The sequence below is a fragment of the Rosa rugosa genome, chromosome 2, assembly GCF_958449725.1.
Source record: "Rosa rugosa chromosome 2, drRosRugo1.1, whole genome shotgun sequence".
Taxonomy (NCBI): Eukaryota; Viridiplantae; Streptophyta; class Magnoliopsida; order Rosales; family Rosaceae; genus Rosa; species Rosa rugosa.
In genome coordinates this window covers 13,272,861-13,288,054 of record NC_084821.1, presented here as the reverse complement: position 1 = coordinate 13,288,054, position 15,194 = coordinate 13,272,861, and the positions used below count along the sequence as shown (strand labels likewise).

The 15,194-nt window shown below is 41.2% G+C and overlaps 1 protein-coding gene across 2 annotated transcripts; it reads left to right on the top strand.

Moving 5' to 3' along the window:
• Positions 1-4,667: 4,667 nt before the first annotated feature.
• On the top strand, positions 4,668-8,089 carry LOC133734318 (subtilisin-like protease SBT4.6). 2 transcript variants are annotated; one of them, XM_062161949.1, is made up of 10 exons: positions 4,668-4,763; positions 4,923-5,014; positions 5,097-5,188; positions 5,283-5,529; positions 5,914-6,406; positions 6,496-6,583; positions 6,674-6,890; positions 6,980-7,091; positions 7,186-7,396; positions 7,548-8,089. In XM_062161949.1, exons 1-10 carry the CDS (start codon positions 4,668-4,670, stop codon positions 8,087-8,089), a joined length of 2,190 nt encoding a protein of 729 aa, XP_062017933.1. The 2 variants fall into 2 exon arrangements, with proteins under 2 accessions (XP_062017933.1, XP_062017932.1); XM_062161948.1 differs by having other exon boundaries at positions 6,496-6,590; positions 6,672-6,890.
• The last annotated feature ends 7,105 nt before the right edge of the window (positions 8,090-15,194 follow it).

The following is a 15,194-nucleotide window of genomic DNA, read 5'->3' as shown; positions in this document are numbered from 1 at the left end:
CAGTCTCAAGATGCAGCTCCTTGATTTGCAAAAAGGCAATCAATCCGTTGATGAGTAAAGTATCCCAGAATTCACACAGATGGCACTGTAAAGTATCCCATTCCTAAAGCTCTTTTATCTGTTATTAATTCCATGGAACCAACTTGTTATACTCGGGCTTCCAAAGATGTGAATTGGAGAGCTGCCATGACCGAGGAAATCAATGCTTTGTTGAAAAATCATACATGGTCCCTCTTTCCTTCCTTTTCCAATATTCCTGCCTCTATCTTTTCCAAAATTCCTAGTTTAGGTATCATTCCTTAATCCTGCCGCCCTAGTCACTCCACCAGCCAGAATCGTCTTCTTTCTCTCAGCAGTAATCCTTTTCTCCGCCACAGCAGTATTTCTTTTCCCTGCAGCAGTATTCCTTTTCGCAACAATATTCCTTGTTGACATATTCTGTACGCGATGCAACTCAATGTGCCTAGGTTGTTCTCTCCTCCTCCATGGACTTCCTCTTCTTCTCTATGCTCACACAGGTTTTCCGACCCACGTACTGCTCCCCCTTTTGCTGGAGTTCACTATGTTGCTGATCCAAATTGGTACCCGGACACCGGTACAACCCATCATCACATGACAGCTATGCCTGTCAACAATCCACAATCTTATGATGGGTCTCATAATGTATATATGGGTAATGGGGACTCAATTCCCATTTTCCATACTGGTAACCTCCCCTTGTCATTAGGTTCTTCCAATTTTTCTTTACAAAATGTCTTCCGCATTCCATCAATTCGTAAAAATCTTCTTTCTGTTGCTCGTTTCACCAGCAAAGACAATCTTGTTTTCTTCCTATTTGCTCCAGATTTCTATCAAATCTATTGTTTACGTACTGGTCGTTTGTTATTTTAGGGCCCATGCAAAGATGGTCTCAATCCACTTAGCTTGTCTTCCGTGTCCACAGTCCCTCATGCGCTCTCCTCTGTTCACTCATCTCTTTGGCACAATCGCTTAGGTCATCCCTCCTATTCCGTTTTAGCTCGTTTAGGTTCTATTCTTGGCTCCACACTTTCTTTTAATTCCTTTTGTAATAATTCCGCACTTAGCAAGTTCCATCAATTACCTTTTCCTTCCAATAGTATTTCTGCCTCTTCTCTATTTTCTATAATTCATAGTGATGTATGGATGTCTCCTACCTTGTCTGTAACTGGCTTCAAATATTATGTTCTTTTCACAGATGAATACTCTCGTTATACATGGCTTTATCCTATGCGCCGAAAAAATGAGGTTCTTACTCACTTTCAAAAATTGGTTGCCATGATTCGCAATATTTTCCACAGTTCTGTAAAATACCTTCAAAGTGACAATGGTACAGAATATGTCAACAATGCCTTCTCCCAGTTTTGTGACTCTTCGGGCATCCAACAACAATTTTCTTGTCCATACACTCCACAACAAAATGGGCTTGCTGAAAGAAAACATCGACATATTGCCACTATGGCTCGCACTCTACTTCTCACCTCAGGTGCTCCTCAAAATCTTTGGGCTGAGGCTGTTCTCACATCTGTATATCTCATTAACCTTCTTCCCACTCCTACTCTAAATTGGGATACTCCTCATACACGTCTCTATGGTCATCCTCCTTCTTATTCCTCTCTTCGTGTTTTTGGTTGCTCATGTTTTCCTTACGTAGGTACAAATGTTCCCAACAAATTGTCTAGTCGTAGTGTCAAGTGTGTCTTCCTTGGTTATAGTCCCCGACACAAAGGTTATCGTTGTCTCGATCCAAACACCGGTCGTGTCTATATCTCGCGTCATGTTTTATTTAACGAAACCAATTTTCCGTACAAAAACTTGCAGGTACACACTAATTCATCTTTAGATCACTTCGAGTTCACTCTTCTCTCAATCGAGTTAACATTCCACCTCCGCAAGCCATCCTGCCTAGCCCATTGCCATCTGGCCCAAGCCTAACTGATCACCAAATTGAGCAATCTACCCTTCCTTCTTGCGCAGAACAGTCTAGTGACCCAAGTCCAAGTTCACAGCCCAATGACCCAAATCCCAGTCTCCAGCCCAATGATCCAAGTTCACACTCTGGTCAAAATCCACCATTGGCATCTCTCGCATCAGACCCGCACTCCATTAATCTCGTGCTTCCTCTTCCTTCATCGCCTGCCCAGCTGCCCTCATCGCCGCCCCTGGTCGTGCTATTGCAGTAGTGACTTACCGCCGCCGTCACCGACCCACGGCCGCACCTGCTCCATCCACCATTGTGCCTGCTCAGTCTACCATTGCTCCGCCACCAAACGATGACGCTCCTCCAATCGTCGCCGAAACTCCGATCGCCGCTGACCCTCCATCGCCTATAGTTGTACCTCCACCTGCTCCTTCACCAGTCCCGCCACCTCCACCTCTACCCCCAACACACCCCATGAGGACTCGACTCCGAGATGGAATCATCCAGCCCAGAATTCACACGGATGCCACTATAAAGTATCCCATTCCAATAGCTCTTTTATCTGTTATTAATTCCATGGAACCAACTTGTTATACTCAGGCTTCCAAAGATGTGAATTGGAGAGCTGCCATGACCGAGGAAATTAATGCTTTGTTGAAAAACCATACATGGTCCCTTGTTCCTCCCTCTCAATCTCACCATATTGTGGGCTGCAAATGGGTGTTCCTCATTAAGCGAAACTCGGATGGCTCAATCGAGCGTTACAAGGCCCGACTTGTTGCCAAAGGATTCCATCAACAGCACGGGATCGACTATGGTGAAACCTATAGTCCTGTTATCAAGCCTGCCACCATTCGAACCATTCTCTGTGTTGCTGTGTCTAGGGGTTGGCCTCTCCGTCAGCTGGATGTCAAAAATGCATTCCTCCATGGCTATCTTTAGGAAGACGTTTACATGACCCAACCTCCTGGCTTCGTCGACCCCTCTCGCCCCTCTTATGTCTGTAAGCTTCACAAGGCACTTTATGGCCTCAAACAAGCACCCCGTGCTTGGTTTCAACGCATGAGTTCTTTTATGCTTTCTGTTGGTTTTCGACATAGTAAAGCCGACTCATCTTTATTCATCTATCAACATGGACTGCATACAATTTTCTTTTTACTCTATGTTGATGAGATTATTGTTACGGGCAGCAGTGATCGGCTTCTCCAAAGTTTTATTGATGCCTTAGGCCATGGATTTGACATTAAGGATCTTGGTCCCCTTCACTATTTCCTTGGTTTACAGGTCAAGTCTCATTCCCATGGCCTTCACATCAATCAACTCAAGTATGCTCATGATATTTTAGAGAAGCATGATCTGTTACTCAGTCAACCAATGAGCACCCCAATGTCGGCAAAGGCTGTTCTCACCACACATGATGGGGACCTTCTTGAAAATCCAACTGTCTTTCGTGAGATGGTTGGCTCCTTGCAGTACCTAACCATTACACGCCCTGACATTGCCTTTGCGGTCAATTCTGTGTCACAATTCATGAGTCAACCTCGTGCTCCGCATCTCATTGCAGCCAAACGTATTCTCCGCTATGTCAAGGCACACTAGGCCATGGTCTTTATTTTAGTCCTCAACGCTAACCTGCCCACCTTTCTGCTTACTCTGATGCCGATTTGGCCGGTTGCCCAGAATCTCGCCGTTCCACTTCCGGCTATCTCATTTACCTTGGCAATACCCTTGTCTCTTGGTGTTCCAAAAAGCAACCTACCATTGCTCGCTCCAGTGCAGAATCTGAATATCGATCTCTTGCTCATTCCAGTGCCGAGACAACTTGGTTAGGCTTCTTACTATATGAACTTGGTGTCCATATTCAGTACCCTATTCTGCTTTACTGTGATAACCTAAGTGCCACATACATGGCTTCTAATCCGGTCTTCCACGCTCGCACCAAGCACATCGAGTTAGATTATCACTTTGTTCGTGAAAAGGTAGCACTTGGGAGTCATCAGGTTCACTTTGTCTCTTTTGTCGATCAACCAGCTGATCTTCTTACTAAACCACTTCACAAGCAGCGCCATAATCTCCTATGTACCAAACTTGTGCGTCCCGAGCCGCCCAGTTTGAAGGGGGGTGTTAGAGAGAATAAATCATTGGCTACAATCAAAGCCATAACCTAGTCTTCCATTTCTGATTTGTTCTGTAACTGCTGTAATAACATCAGCGTAGGATCTGCTGTATATTTGTTGTAAATGCACTTAATTCTCTCTATGTAACAGTAGCATATTTGCTGCTCTATAAGCTGTATAAGTTGTACAAACAAACTCAATGAAAATCATATTCAACACTTTCTTATTGCAAAGAAGCACATATGGAAACCAATGATACCACATTTTGCAAAAATGGATTCGTTTGGCATAGTGCTGGCTGGCTGAGTTAGTAAGCGGTTTGGTGGAATAATTTGTTCTTTTGTCATTAATGCATATGGTTCCAGAGTAGCTAAGTCCAGCTGTAGTCTCTTCAGTGTTGAAATATACAGAAGGTGCATAACGTACCCTGAATTCATAATTGTCACAGCAATCATTTCTGTAAATTAGCTGTACTTCCGAAAACACATTTGAAAGGAAGGAAAGAAATTGTGGATGCTTAGTGGCACTGATGAGTTACACTGCATCCTTTGTTTCAGTTTAAGTACCCCTGATTCGCCTCTAAAGTGTTTGTGAATTTGAGTCATTTGACAATGGCTAAGCATGGAGCTCTTCTCTTTTATCACACCTTGTCAATTCTCATCCTCACTCTGAGTTTGTTATGCAGAGCCACTTACGACGATAGAAAGGTAAGGAAATGCAAACAATCATGTTCTCTTTTACTAGGCTATTCAATCTGCTATTTTAGAAGGAAGATCTCATTTCATGACGAATTCTTTGAGCAGTTGTAATTGTTTTTTTCTTTTTTTCTCTTGACTGTGAGTACATTTATGATGATGATGATGCAGGTCTATATTGTGTACTTGGGGTCACTTTCTGATGGGTTGTACTCGCCGTCATCTCACCATCTTAGTATTCTACAGAGAGTTGTCCAGGACAGGTTGTCTATCTAGGTTTTGACTGTCATTATTTCTGTCTTCTTGGTCATCAGCCAATTCTTATGTCTCATTCCTCTCTCTCAGTTCTCCTGAAAATGTTTTGGTAAGAAGTTACAAAAGGAGTTTCAATGGATTTGCTGCCAGACTCACTGACCAGGAAAGAGAAAAACTTTCTAGTGAGTGATCCGAGACACTTTATTATATACTATTTTGAAGAGGTAATGCCGTTTGGTTTGAGAACTTATCATGTTTATAAACTGTGCACTGCAGAAATGAAGGAAGTAGTCTCTGTCTTTCCAAGCAGAACATTGCAAGTTCAAACAACAAGATCTTGGGACTTCATGGGATTCAATGAGAAAATTGGTCGAAATGCCACAGTTGAGAGTGATATTATTGTGGGTGTCATTGACAGTGGAATTTGGCCTGAATCTGAGAGTTTTAAGGATGAAGGTTTTGGTCCTCCACCCAAGAAGTGGAAAGGTGCTTGTGAAGGGGGCAAAAATTTTACTTGCAACAAGTATGCTCTCTCTCTCTCTCTCTCAGCACTCTAGTGATTGTAGTTGCTCGTACAAATGCTCTCTAGTTTTGTTATCTGTTGCTGATCCACACAATCACATAGCAAAAATCACCAAGAAATAATAAGAGAAAAAAAAAAAGAGAACACACAAATTTACATCAGTTGGCGAACATGTTTAATCAAAGATAATGGGAGATTGAAAATGTGCATACACCAAATTGTTCCTTATATATTATAGACTTTTCTATCAAAGAAAAATTTTAATTCTTTTCTAACTTTGTAACATATGCAGTTATGCACCTATATGTATCAGCTAGCTTTTCATAATATCTATAGTGGTTTTGCTTGTAATACCTGATCAATTTTTATAATTTTTTTTTGCAGCAAGCTTATTGGAGCTCGGTATTACTCATCAACAGAGTCTGCAAGGGATGACACAGGTCACGGAACCCACACTGCCTCAACGGCAGCAGGAAATGCTGTAAGAGATGTAAGCTTTTATGGACTAGCACAAGGTACTGCAAGAGGAGGAGTTCCCTCTGCAAGAATTGCAGCATACAAAGTCTGTACTCCGGGCACCTTGTGTAGTGCACATGATACCTTGGCTGCTTTTGACGATGCAATTGCTGATGGAGTCGATATTATTACAGCTTCAGTTGCATTTAGTATGATACGAGAATTCCATGTGGATCCTCTTGCAATTGGTACTTTTCACGCAATGGAGAAAGGGATACTAACCTCACATGCTGCGGGCAACAATGGACCTTCCGGTGCTACTGTATCAAGTGTAGCACCTTGGGTGCTTACAGTTGCAGCAAGTAGCATGGACCGTCGGATCATTGACAAGGTTATCCTTGGAAATGGAAGGACAGTAATGGTAAGTATCAACTTCCTCTATCCTCAAAATAAACTTTTATTTATATTTTTTATTCTGATTTTCTGTCCCGTCCTTTCTAATGGAAACAGGGGAATTCTGTGAACTCTTTCACATTAAATGGTACAAGTTTTCCTCTGATACATGGAAAAAATGCTTCAAAGAATTGCAGAGAAACAAGTGCGGGGTAATTACTGTGCCCATTTCATTTTAACTGTGAAATAAAGGAAATAATAGGATGCTAGAGAACTGATTTGTTTCTTTGCAGAGGTTGTGAACAAGGTTGCCTGGACAGTAGTCTAGTGAAGGGAAAGGTCGTGCTATGTGATAAATATGGACTTCTTGAAGCATTTCAATCTGGTGCACTGGGTTCAATTTTACCCAATTTTCGAGCTGTTGATGACGCCTCTTATGTTCTCCCATTAGCTGGCACGACTATAAACAACGAAAACTATAATGTAGTCATGTCCTACATGAATTCCACCAGGTTGAGATTATTTTGGATACAAAGGTTATTTTCTCATGATGTTTACAATTACTTTGTATAAATGATATAATGCCTCTCTTATTTTATAGAGATCCTCACGTGAACATATTAAAAAGTGAAGTCATAAAAAATCCTGCTGCACCTGCTGTTGCTTCATTCTCTGCACGTGGACCGAATTTAATTTTACCTGATATTATCAAGGTATATGTTTCAAGGTTCACCTACAGTTCTGTACTACATAATAGGCTTTCATTTTCATTTTTCCCTGAACAGTTTTTCTCCTACTGTGTTTCAGCCAGATATAAGTGCCCCAGGGATAGAAATTCTGGCTGCATTTTCGTCTGCTCCTATCTCAACCACTCCTGGAGATATGAGGCGTGTTAAGTACAATATACAATCTGGAACCTCCATGGCTTGCCCCCATGCTGCTGGTGTAGCTACCTATGTTAAAACCTTCCACCCTGATTGGTCTCCCGCGGCCATCAAATCATCTATTATGACTACTGGTATTGTCTTCATAATAGCTATTCTGTGCATGAGCATATATGATTAGTAGTTTATTTGGTAAATGCATGCGTTGCTGTATGTTTCTTGATTCAGCAGCTATTTCTTATACACATTTTCATAATCAATCTACCAAATCTTTTTGGCTTGTAGCTTGGCCCATGAATGATCCCAGCAGCAATGTTTCCACTGGTGAATTCGCTTATGGATCAGGCCATATCAATCCATTAAAAGCTATTGACCCCGGGCTTGTGTATGATGCTTCCAAAGAAGATTACATAAAGTTGCTGTGCATCAGCTATGATGAAAGCAGAGTTAGACTTGTATCAGGAGATAACAGCACATGCCCTACAGGTCCTGACAAGGGATCTCCGAAGGATCATAATTACCCTTCGATGGGAGCTAAAGTTACCGCAATGCAACCATTTACAGTTACATTTAATAGAAGAGTTAAAAATGTTGGCAATGCAAACTCCACTTATGTAGCCAAAATCTCCCCCAATTCCAAACTCGAGATTAAAGTGGTGCCGGAAGTCCTATCCTTCAAGTCCTTGAATGAGGAGAAGACTTTTAATGTGACTGTTTCTGGAAGCAATTTGCCTTTTGAATCACGAGCATCTGCTTCACTGGTTTGGTCTGATGGTACTCATGGCGTTAGAAGTCCGATTGTTGTGTACACCGTGCCTAGAGCATGAGTGAAGAGATTTAAATTTAGAAAAGTTGTGGAACTTTTTTTGAGCTTTCAGATATAATGGACAACTCTGTGATAATAATAAAGGAAAAAACAAGTGCAACTTATCTGTACTTGGGGAAAGTAAAAGTTTCTGTTTTCAAAGCTTCAAATTACTCTTCTGGTGGAAATATTAGTTAGAGCACCTAATTATAGGTTTTTCTTGTAGCTGGCAGATATTAACTTTTGTTGAAGAATGTTGACATTTAATGTGCCTTGTCAAACTAAGATTAGTTCTTTGATTGTAATAAGAGAGAAGGTTCTAGAATTCCTAGTCATATTCGGATTAGTTTTCCTTGTATCATAAGAATATGTACTTTGTAATCCCTATATATAGGGCTCCTATTATCAATAGTGGAACACTCAATTCCTTAAACACGTTATCAGCACGAGCCCTAACCCTGAAATCAGAAGCCAAAAATTTTCTGCAAAGCATCCTGCTGCGCAACACCAAACCCTAGAACCGCCCCAAAACCCTAGGAACCCATGCGCACCATCCTTGGCCGTGCGCACCACTTCCATCGCCGCAAGTCCTCCTCCTCCTACATCATCTTCAAGTTCAAGATCAAGACCAAGAAGAAGAACAAGAAAAGAAATCCAAGTAAGTATTTTCATTAAAGTTCCTGCTTTCCGCACTTTAATTTTATCTTCTTTTTCTTCAGGGACTTGCAACCTCCTTTCTCTACATCCCACCTTTCTGTAACGTGGATTCGATTATATAAAAGCAGAATCATAGGGATTCACGCTCGTAGACTTCGGATTAAGAGCGTTTGTAAGCATCGATTTTGACCATACAAACATCATTGTTTCGGTCTAATCCAAATTTCTTGAAAATCGATTTCTTGGTAGCATTAAGGCTCGGAAACTTTGATGTAATCATTGGCTATTATTAATAAAGTATTGATTATTCTATTTCATGTCTTGGACATATCTTAAATTCGAACTTTATTATTTCAAAGATATAAGAGCCAATGGTTTTCATGTGGAAACACATTGTGAGAATGGACAAGAGTTCATTTGCCTCACCTCTAATGACTATGGACATATACGAGTCTTAGAGAAACTTATGTGTCACGCTAGTAGGTTATATGTAACCACTATTCGAGTAATTATGTCCAATGACGTCATAAGACCTTTGAGATACCGACACATATAGGCTTTGACATGACCGTTTGGGACACCCAGGTCATGATATGATCCGTAATACTAAAGACTTCACACGGACATCCATTCTTCATAACGAAGAGAAGTAAGAATCAAAAATTGATTCGAGGAGAAGCATGGCACGCCCCTGTGCCTCACGGCGCCGCCACCATGCTAGACCGGCCACCAATGGCTGGCGCCGCCTACCCCCTGCTGCCATCACTTGGCTTTGATGCCAAGAACCCTAACTCACCTCCTCTTTCTACCTCTAAAGTCAATTGTGACTTTATGGCTCAACCAAAATCCTCATTGGTTGCTTCTAAAGCCTATCTTTTATTCTGTAAAGCCTGTTCTTTAGGATTGAGACCATCCTATGCAAAGGATACTAAGGAAATAATTCCATTCTTACATAGAATCCAAGGGATTCTGTGGATCTATTCAACCAACTTGCAAACTGCTTAGATATTTTATGGTGTTGGTTGATGTGCGGGCACGCTGGTCATGTGTCACGCTATCGTCCACTCGTCATGCTGCTTATGATAAACTCCTAGCCCAGATCATATGGCTATGGGTTTACTACCCGGATCATCCCATTCAGTCCATTAGACTTGATAATGCTAGATAGTTTACATCAAAAATTTTCGATGACTATTGCATATCATTGGGGATTGATATTATACATCATATTCTCATGTACACACCCCAATGGTCTAGTGGAAAAGCCACCATTAAACGACTATGATGGTAGCCCGGACATTGGTAAATACGCACCAATATTTCTAATTGGGGTTATGCAATATCACATGCAGCTATGCAAATTCGTCTACGACCCATAGCCATTCAACCTTTATTTGCGTTACAGCTAGTGACTGGGTGCGAGTCTAATATCTCGTACTTACGCATATTTGAGTGTGTGATTTATGTGCCAAGCGCGCCGCCACAGCGCATCAAAATGGGTCATTACAACGAATGCATATATATATATATATATATATATATATATATATATATATATATATTTGTGTTGGATATAAATCTCCAACTATAAGTCCGCTATGTAGAACCCTTGACAGGTGTGTAAACACGAAAAATCCTGCAACGAATGGAAGAAGGACACGTGTACAAAATAATATATTTTTATTAATGAATTTGCGGGTTACAATCTCTGTAGATGCTCTTTCACAAAATTCTCCTCTGATTCGATCTCTGATGTTGATTTGATCCAAGGGTGGCGAGCACTTGATCTTGAATCGAACGGTTGTAGTGTGAGCTTCTTGCTATGTTGACGATTTGAGGAAGACGATTGACCAAGGGCTGTAGAAGCTTGATCTTGATAGGATTTAGGCTACGAGTTGTGTCACGTGATGAGTGTTCTTCGGCTTTGGTACGGGATGAACCGGCACGTGTGTTTGGTGCTTGTTGATTCTCCACGAGCTTGATGAAGAACTTGGAAGAAGTTTTGCTTTGTTGATGACTTGAAGACGACGGATGATCAAGGGCTATAGAGGCTTGAACTTGTTCAGATTTGAACCACGAGCGGTGTCACGTGGCGAGTATGGCTTTTGATGGTGGATGAATCGGCACATGTGTTTGGTGCTTGTTGATCCTCCGCGTGTTTGACGACTTCCGAGCTTGTAGGTGATTTCCCCTGCTTGTCTGAAGTCGGCGAGGTGAAGAGACCGGCTATTTGGCAGCTTGATGGTTCTTCACGAGCTTGGGAGACTTCTGAGCTTTGGAGAGGTTTCTTCCGTCTGCTTGCGTCCCTCTGTCTGTCGTCGTCCTCGATGGTGTACTTGACTCAAGGGCGATTGACGCTTGATCTTGAGTCGTATGATGGCCACGAGGGTTGAGACGTGACGAGTGCTTTGACTTGAGGTTGGTGATGAACCAGCTATTTGGCAGCTTGAAGGCTCTTCACGCGCTTGAAGACTTATGAACTTTGGGAGTGATTTTTCTCTCCTTCCGCTCCAGTCCTTCTCTTGATTTGAGAGGGGCTATTTATAGTGTCAGCGCCTCTCTCAATTTGGAATGCCTTGATGACACGTAATTAATTGTATTTTCCTTAATTACGTAATCAAATCAATCAGCCCTAATTAACTGATTTAATCACGATTATTAAGGAATTATCCAATCAATTTGATGGCTGATTTTAATTGTATTTCATTAATAGCATAATCAAATCAATCAGCTTTAATTAACTGATTTAATCATGACTATTAAGGAATTAGCCAATTAATTTGATGGCTGATTTTAATTGTATTTTATTAATAGCATAATCAAATCAATCAGCTTTAATTAACTGATTTAATTACGACTATTAAGGAATTAGACAATTAATTTGATGGCTGATTTTTGTCTTGATTATCAATTTAAATAAATTGATATCTAATCAGCAGACGAGATTTAATGCTTGATTTTATTCGGAATCAATTAATTTGATTGATCCGCTTTAATATCAATTGATTTAGCCGGAGCAAATTCATTTATTGCCGTCGAGCCTTTCATGTATTGTCAAGTGTCATTCTCTGAGTCTGCGTGATTTTGCTGACTCACAAGCCACGTGGACAATTTGCGGGACCCACATGCTGGCTAAATTTGTTCGGTCATAATTTCAAGTGGTGACCGAATTATTTAATGAATTTTATTTTCATTAAATTTTTGGTGTCTACAATGTGATTTCTTTACCGCTAGATTTGCCGATTATCACTTTGATGAGACAGTCTTCCCGTCGTTAGGGGGAGATTAGAACGTCAACGTTCAACAGAAACGACAGGAATTATCGTGGTCTGTCCCCACTATGTCTCATCTTGATTCCCTAAGAGTGATGAGATCACATAAACCTGCTGCAAAAATGCCTCAAGGATTGATGTGCCCACAAGAGGACATGGCGCCACCCAAAGGAGATGGGCACGGCACCACCACCATGGATGGTGGTATTGTGACGCCATAAGGTGGCATAATGGCGTCATAGGCGGCATAATGGCGTCATAGGCCATGGGTTCCGCTAGAGAGTGTAGGAGACCCATAGGTTCGATGGATTCTCGCCATAGGAAGAGTGCGAGTTTGACACAACTTGATCTATTGATCATTGATACTCAAAATCCATCTCATGAGAATATTCTGGATTGTGGTTATGTCCAAGAGACATCGTTGGGGGACGCCTCAATGTTAGAACCAATTCCTGAGAATATATAGATCTCTACAAACTACACTAGTGTACATGAGGATGTGGGATTATTGAGACCAATGACATCGAACCTTGCTCCGTTGAAGAATATCAACATAGAAGAAATTGGCCTAAAAGGAAAGATGCTATCCAGGTTGAATTGGATTCACTAACGAAGAGGAAAAATATTTCGAGCCTGATATGCCATTCTGTCACATATCGGACCCGGTGTCTGTGGAATTTAACCACCTGACCCCGAATCTGATGTGTGAGTGTTACAAAGCAGAATGTAAATAAAATCTTCCTTCTAGGCTCGTCCAACCTACTTCGGCTCGTCAAAACCTAAGTACTTCTCTGCAAAAGGTATTAGAGATGGGTGGGTGAGCAAAACCACGCGCTCAGTGAGTAGATCATGTAATATGCTAGTAAAGCCATGTCATTTTACACACGCTATAAAGTAGTATATCTTATACATATCAATTCACAGCAATTTATCACATCGCATCATCCCTTCTTATTCATTATACTTCAATTTAGTGACCACCACGAGCACCCTAATGGCCTTCTCTAGCCATATACCACCGTGTGACACATCCTTACTTCGTCATAATCAATCAAGAAGTTCACATGTTCCATGACTAGTCAAACAATGGATCCAACACATAATATGTATAAACTCTGCATATTTCGCAAATAGACATGCTTCACTTGAAAATAGAGAGATATTTCGAAAATAGATAAAATCATGCTTTTCCACCATTTTTGTAGAAAATAAGAATATTTGAAACATATTACACAAACCCACTCACCTCGACAATACGAATCACCTCCTAGAATACCCATCGTAAACCGAGCTTCCTAGAACTAGCCTTCTAGAAATCACCGTTGGATCTAACTCAAACCTCCATGGATAGAAAGATGACATCAAGAAGAATCCGTATCTTTTCGCGGATCCTGAATCGGAGTTATGGATCAAAGGTTATGATCTGCTGAAATTTTAGAGAGAGAAAGCTAGAGAGAGAAATTAGAGAGAGAAAGCAGAGAGAGAAATCTCTTCGAAATTGGTACGGAAGAATGGGGTGGTTGAGTTCCTATTTATTGAAGAGAACTACCACATGTCAAGACATGAATGGTTGGTTTGGTGCCACTTGTCAACTTCTAAATCAAACACCAACAAGCTTATGCCACTTGTCAAGCACACAAAGATATGATGCCACCATTTGACACATGTCAATCTGATCTTGCACATGCAAGACACGTTTGGCTGCTGCTATTTGGTCTCCAAGTCAAGCCTATCGACCAATAATGACACGCCACATCGCCAGTTAATATAATTTCCAATTAAACTTCAAAAATAGCTCGGGAACCCGAAAAATTCACCAAAAAATGCTGCAAACTCGTGGCGACCTCTACTTTCCATTTCCGACCTCAAAAACAAAATTTGACTAACTTTAAAATTCGGGGTCTCACACAACACCTCCTAACATAAAACCTGTTAACAATAATAGGTCTTCGTTAGATAGCGTGATGAGAAAAAGATATGGTAATCTCGTCTTATGGCGCAAAGCTTCTCACAAAATGCCCTAGAATCGACTACGAGAAGACATATTCTTTAGTAATGGATGTCATTGCACTCCACTACCTTGTCAGTTTGGTAGTTTCCGAATAACTGAACATGAAGCTTACGAATGTGGTCACTACATATCTTTATGAGGATCTAGATACAGAATATAATGAAGGTTCTTGTAGACTTCATTTACCCAAATCAAGTGGCTCTAGATCACGGAGCGCGTTTGCAATGAAGTTGAAACGCTCACTAAAGTGACTACTTAATTGGGAAGGGATATGATGAACTATGCCCGCACGTTTCCATGACAAGTTCCGGATTTGCAATTGTTGCGGTTTATGTTGATAAACATAATTGGAACTCTTGAGAGTTAAGGGAAACCGCTGAACACCTGAAATCCGAATTTGAGATGAAGGACCTTGGGAGAACACGGTAATTTTGTCCAGATTTAGAACTTGTATACCGTGTCAATGAATGTTTTGGCATTTTGATAAAGTCAAGATGCACTCCCATGGCCGTTTGTAGTCTTGACCCTAAGTGGGATACGTTTCTTCCCAGGGATGATGACGAAGACGTGTTAATTAGCAGAAGTGCCTTACCTAAGTGCAATAGGCGCATTATTGTACTTAACACAATACAAGACTGAACATCTCATTTGTTATGAACTTGTTAGCTTGATGTAGCCATGCCCCAACGCGATGCTATTGAATTGGTGTAAAGACAATTTTTCGATACTTAAATGGTATGATCGATATGGGCTTGTTTTATCCCTACAGAGAGAAAAGGAATGATGGAAGAATGAGATCGGATCTCATTAGCCAAAGTGGCGCCGTCCATGAAATGGTCACCGACCATGTCGCCTCCTCTTGCGCCGCCGCCGTCCATGGTGGCCGGCGTTCTCCTCCTCCCCTCCATCAAAACGATGGTGATGTTTTGATGGGTTTTGCTGATGCAGGGTATCTCTCTGACCCTCACAAAGGTCGCTCCCAAACGGGTTATGTCTTTACCATGTGAAGCATTGTGATATCTTGGAGGTCTACAAAATAGACCCTTGTTGCTACTTCCTCGAATCATGCAGAGATTATTGCTCTAAATGAATATGCAAGAATGCATATGGTTAAGGTCCATAGTTGGACATATTCGAGGAACTTGTGGTTTGAAGTCTACCACAGATGAACCTACATGCATTTATGA

Bases quoted from the DNA above. Each gene is read 5' to 3' on its own strand.
- LOC133734318 (XM_062161948.1), top strand. From the start codon at position 4,668: ATGGCTAAGCATGGAGCTCTTCTCTTTTATCACACCTTGTCAATTCTC. The intron at 5,530-5,913 runs GTATGCTCTCTC...TTTTTTTTGCAG, and splicing joins AAAAATTTTACTTGCAACAA to CAAGCTTATTGGAGCTCGGT. The intron at 7,092-7,185 runs GTATATGTTTCA...ACTGTGTTTCAG, and splicing joins TTTTACCTGATATTATCAAG to CCAGATATAAGTGCCCCAGG.